General features: G+C 32.3%; 1 protein-coding gene across 1 annotated transcript in view; it reads right to left on the bottom strand.

The window, feature by feature from the left end:
* The window catches only part of LOC106473742 (trafficking protein particle complex subunit 11-like), a gene marked incomplete at its 3' end in the record, with an annotated part of 36,964 nt that overhangs the window by 28,329 nt on the left and 3,332 nt on the right, over positions 1-5,303 (bottom strand). Inside the window, exons 3-4 of the mRNA XM_022402141.1 lie at positions 4,860-5,029; positions 2,028-2,098 (exon numbers count right to left, since the gene is read on the bottom strand). Coding sequence (XP_022257849.1) covers positions 2,028-2,098; positions 4,860-5,029 — 241 coding nt within the window. The remainder of the gene's footprint in view (positions 1-2,027; positions 2,099-4,859; positions 5,030-5,303) is intronic.

Genomic DNA, 5,303 nt, shown 5'->3' with positions numbered 1-5,303 from the left:
AACCTCTTCTTAAATTTATAATTAAATAGTATCCCTGCCCCCACAGATACAATACATAAATATTAACACATGTACTACACTCTTCTTAAATTTATAATTAAATAGTATCATTCCCCACAGATACAATACATAAATATTAACACATGTACTATACTCTTCTTAAATTTATAATTAAATAGTATCATTCCCCACAGATACAATACATAAATATTAACACATGTACTACACTCTTCTTAAATTTATAATTAAATAGTATCACTTCCCCCACAGATACAATACATAAATATTAACACATGTACTACACTCTTCTTAAATTTATAATTAAATAGTATCACTTCCCCCACAGATACAATATATAAATATTAACACATGTACTCCACTCTTATTAAATTTATAATTAAATAGTTTCACTTCCCACAGATACAATACATAAATATTAACTGAGTTTTAAGTTATTATAGAGGCCAGAATGAAATGCTGGGTAAAAGACCAGCTGACTGTTATTATAGAGGCCAGAATGAAATGCTAGGTAAAAGACCAGCTGGCTGTTATTATAGAGGCCAGAATGAAATGCTAGGGAAAAGACCAGCTGACTGTTATTATAGAGGCCAGAATGAAATGCTAGGTAAATGACCAGCTGACTGTTATTATAGAGGCCAGAATGAAATGCTAGGTAAAAGACCAGCTGGCTGTTATTATAGAGGCCAGAATGAAATGCTAGGGAAAAGACCAGCTGACTGTTATTATAGAGGCCAGAATGAAATGCTAGGTAAATGACCAGCTGGATGTTATTATAGAGGCCAGAATGAAATGCTAGGGAATAAACCAGCTGACTGTTATTTTTGAGGCAAGAATGAAATGCTAGGTAAAAAGACCAGCTGCTGTTATTATAGAGGCCGGAATGAAATCCTAGGTAAAAGACCAGCTGACTGTTATTTTTGAGGCCGGAATGAAATGCTAGGTAAAAGACCAGCTGACTGTTATTTTTGAGGCCGGAATGAAATGCTAGGTAAAAGACCAGCTGCTGTTATTATAGAGGCCAGAATGAAATCCTAGGTAAAAGACCAGCTGACTGTTATTATAGAGGCCAGAATGAAATGCTAGGGAAAAAACCAGCTGACTATTATTATAGAGGCCAGAATGAAATGCTAGGGAAAAACCAGCTGACTATTATTATAGAGGCCAGAATGAAATGCTAGGTAAAAGACCAGCTGACTGTTATTTTTGAGGCCAGAATGAAATGCTCCTCAATGTGTTATGCCTGCTGTAAACAAGACACTGATAAACATTGTTAGAATGTGTAACACTTTCAGTTTATTAAAGTATAAAATGGGAGGCTTAAAAAGATACATAAAACCAAAACCACACGAACCCTACTTACAACACTTTGGAGTGAAAGCAAATGATGTAAACTACAACGTTTGTAATGTAGATGAAGATCAACTTATCTAATTTAAATATCAATAGCTATCTTTCATAAGTTATGACGATTCAGTGTGGAACCTACAGTTTGAAAATTAATGAAACCAATCGCACACACTAATTCCATGTTGAGCAAAAAAACAATATCTTTGTCAACATTAAGTACTTGATTCAAAAATGTTTACTCCTACACTCAATACATGTAACCAACTTTTCATCGTTTGTTTTTTAACTTTTTTCAAAACTTTAAGATGACTAGTCCTTTGACCCTCACTCTGAATCTTTTTATTTTTAATTTCGCAATGGCATAATGATTTGTTTTGTTTTGAATTTTGTGTAAAGTTACATGAGGGCTATCTGTGCTAGCCGTCCCTAATTTATCGATGATAGACTAGAGGGAAGGCAGCTAGTCAACACCACCCACTGTCAACTCTTGGGCTACTCGTTTACCAATGAACAGTGAGATCGACCATCACATTATAATGCCCCAATGGCTGAAAAGACGATCATGTTTGGTGACGGGATTAGAACCAGCAACCCGCAGGTTACAAGTCGAGCACCCCAATCACTATACCATGCCAAGCATAATGGAAATTCATACTCACCACCAGGAAGTGGTGGATTCCTTTGTACAAGAACCAAAGCAATCTTGGTGTTTCGACCCTGCAAGTTTGTTCTGCAAAACAACAAAAATTAAAAAAAAAGATGTTAAAATGTGATACAAAACTGTGTAGTTCATCATAACCATCATGACAGAATCTGTTCAAACACTTATAGTCACATGTGACTAATATTTAAAACTTTAGAAAAACTTATCATTAGCTTGCTACAGTCACTGACATATGCTCTGTTTCATCTTTGTAATACGCAGAATTTACATATTTCTGAAAAAAACTGTTAAAAATGAGAATGTCAAAAACTAGACTAATATGGTCTTTTCTTAATTCTTGAAGTTCTCATGGGAATGCTAAATAACGGGGGGGGGGGGGTAACTTTTGTATTCAAAATAGTGGACAATCTACCTGGAACTAGTCTGTCAAGATAACACGAGAAGTGGTGGCTAGCATTAGGAAGTAGTTGTTACAAGCTGAAAAACCTGCACAATGATTTGAATGGCTGTCACCCACTAGCTATATTATACTTATCTGAATGGCTGTCACCTGCTAGATATATTATATTCATCTGAATGGCTGTCACCCACTAGCTATATTATATTCATCTGAATGGCTGTCACCCGCTAGCTATATTATACTTATCTGTATGGCTGTCACCCGCTAGCTATATTATACTTATCTGTATGGCTGTCACCCGCTAGCTATATTATACTTATCTGAATGGCTGTCACCCGCTAGCTATATTATACTTATCTAAATGGCTGTCACCCGCTAGCTATACTTCTTATTTTAATATATTTATTGTTTTGTATGATGGCTACCTAAACATTGGTGACATTTGCTGTTCAATGTTCTTTTACAATAAGCATGCATACAAGTTCTCAAGATTTTTACAGAGCATTTTTCAAAACTTTGACAAAGTTTCGATGTCTTTTACGAATATTAATCACCAGTCAAGAAGATACTACATTTCAATGGAATATGTCAAAACTGAGAGAAAATGCATACGTAGCATTCAATCGAAAAACAGTTCTAACTAATCAGATATCAAACATTGCCACAGTTAGTGACCTATAAAATCACCTTTGTAATTACTACTTAGCTATCCATTTTCATCATTATTATTATAACTAAACCAATAACTTTTTAATTAGTAATAATAATAATAAAATTGATAGATAATTAGTAAATACTTAGATGATCCTATAGGTTACTAACCATAACCACATGTAAACAATAAAAGTTTGGAGACAGCTTGAATGTGTAATGAAGAAAACTTTATTATAAATGTACAATGTTTCAACAAGATTATGTCACCAAGATTATATTTTTATTGGCTACAAAAGCGGGTTCCTCGTCATGACATTTGTTAGTGTATTTTTCAACACATACTGATTTGGCAAAGTTTTTTTTTTAAGATAATATGAACATTTTGTACTTAGTGAATTGCTAATGTTGAGCAGACCATACTGTTCACATTTTAATTTTTAAAATATGCAGTAATATCACTGATCTTGTGTAAATCAAATAAACAGATAACTAAATAACCGAAACATTTTGCTATCACTTATAATGGTAATAGTTTTTTTTTTAAAAACACATCATTATTGCAATTAGAAATAATTAGGTAACAAATTATCCAACTTATTTATGTATATTGTTTGAATAGGATAAACAGAAAAATGATAATCAATAAAGATTTGAGTAATCAGAATAATTTGCCATCACATACCATACTCACAAAACCAATCTGGTGTCTTCTCGTTGAAGAATATTTCTACAGCTTTTAAACAGATGTAATTTAACATATAAACACTTTTACAAAGAAAAAGAACATTAAAGAAATTATAAAAACTTCTCAACTCTGTATCCAATCACATTTAAGCTTTCATTATAGCTGTATCCAATCATATTTAAGCTTTCATTTTTGCTGTATCCAATCATATTTAAGCTTTCATTATAGCTGTATCCAATCATATTTAAGCTTTTATTATAGCTATATCCAATCATATTTATGCTTTCATTTTTGCTGTATCCAATCATATTTAAGCTTTCATTATAGCTGTATCCAATCATATTTATGCTTTCATTATAGCTGTATCCAATCATATTCAAGCTTTCATTATAGCTGTATCCAAAGCTGTGTTTCATTAGTAAATGTGACATCATTAACGAGTGGTGACTAAGTCGTGAACAAAAACTAAGCATAAAAATACATAGGAAATGCCTGAAAATCAAGAAATGGATAATGTGTTCTCAAGGGATGCTAGTTTCTTAGCAAATTTTAAGTTATTCTTTGAGATGGGCAGAAAACTTCCAAAAAAACTGACAAGTACATTGTTGACTGGTGACAATCTTTAGAGCTGCACGGAAATGAAAATGACAAAAATTGATTCTGGATAAAATTTTTGAATTAAAAATTGTTGAAACTGAGTTACGATTATTATTTTTACTTGAATTTCGAGATTCATCAACATATATTTATTTGTATTTTGAACTTATAGCAAAGCTATTAAAGCTATCTGCTGGTCAATGTATAAAATGGACTTAAAAATTAATGTCTCAATAAATGAATTTAGCAAAGATTATGGTGAAGAAATATGACAAGCAGAAGAAACACAGCACACACACACACATATATATATATATATTACCAATAGTTAATCTGTTACAATTAACTCTTCACAAACACTACATAAAATGACTAACACATGCATTGAATGATTAAATATCACAACAAAAACTAACAAGTATTTTACCAACTGATAAAACATACACAATGCGAGTTGTCTGGTATCTAATATTTATAAAAAAATGTATAACCTGAGATTTTCTAATTTATTTGCACAATCAACTCGTTTTTCATTCCACAGCAGATCATCCCAATCAAGATCATAAAAAAGAACTGCCACAGCAGGAACTTCCGAAGCATGTTTGTGTAACCAGTTAGTCTTCAGCAAACCTTTCGGGACATGCCACTCATAGGAACTCCTCTGAACACCAGGAGAAACACAGTTAAATTTCAAATACCTAACATTTTTTTAATTTTCATACTTTTTATTTTGTGCTGTGTGGAATTTAAATAAGATTTCGAATTAAGATCATTACGAAGAAGAAGAAGGAACTTAAAGAGAGCTATGACTTTAAACAATATTATGTTACGTCTCCGTTTGTTAATTAACTTTCCGTAACTTCGTTACTTAATAAAACTGGTTTATTCTTTCCGAATACAACTTTACCGATACACTTATTCTCAACAGTCGCGTT

Source organism: Limulus polyphemus, unplaced genomic scaffold (genome assembly GCF_000517525.1).
Source record: "Limulus polyphemus unplaced genomic scaffold, Limulus_polyphemus-2.1.2 Scaffold6468, whole genome shotgun sequence".
NCBI lineage: Eukaryota > Metazoa > Arthropoda > Merostomata > Xiphosura > Limulidae > Limulus > Limulus polyphemus.
This window is presented reverse-complemented; position numbering and strand designations above follow the sequence as displayed.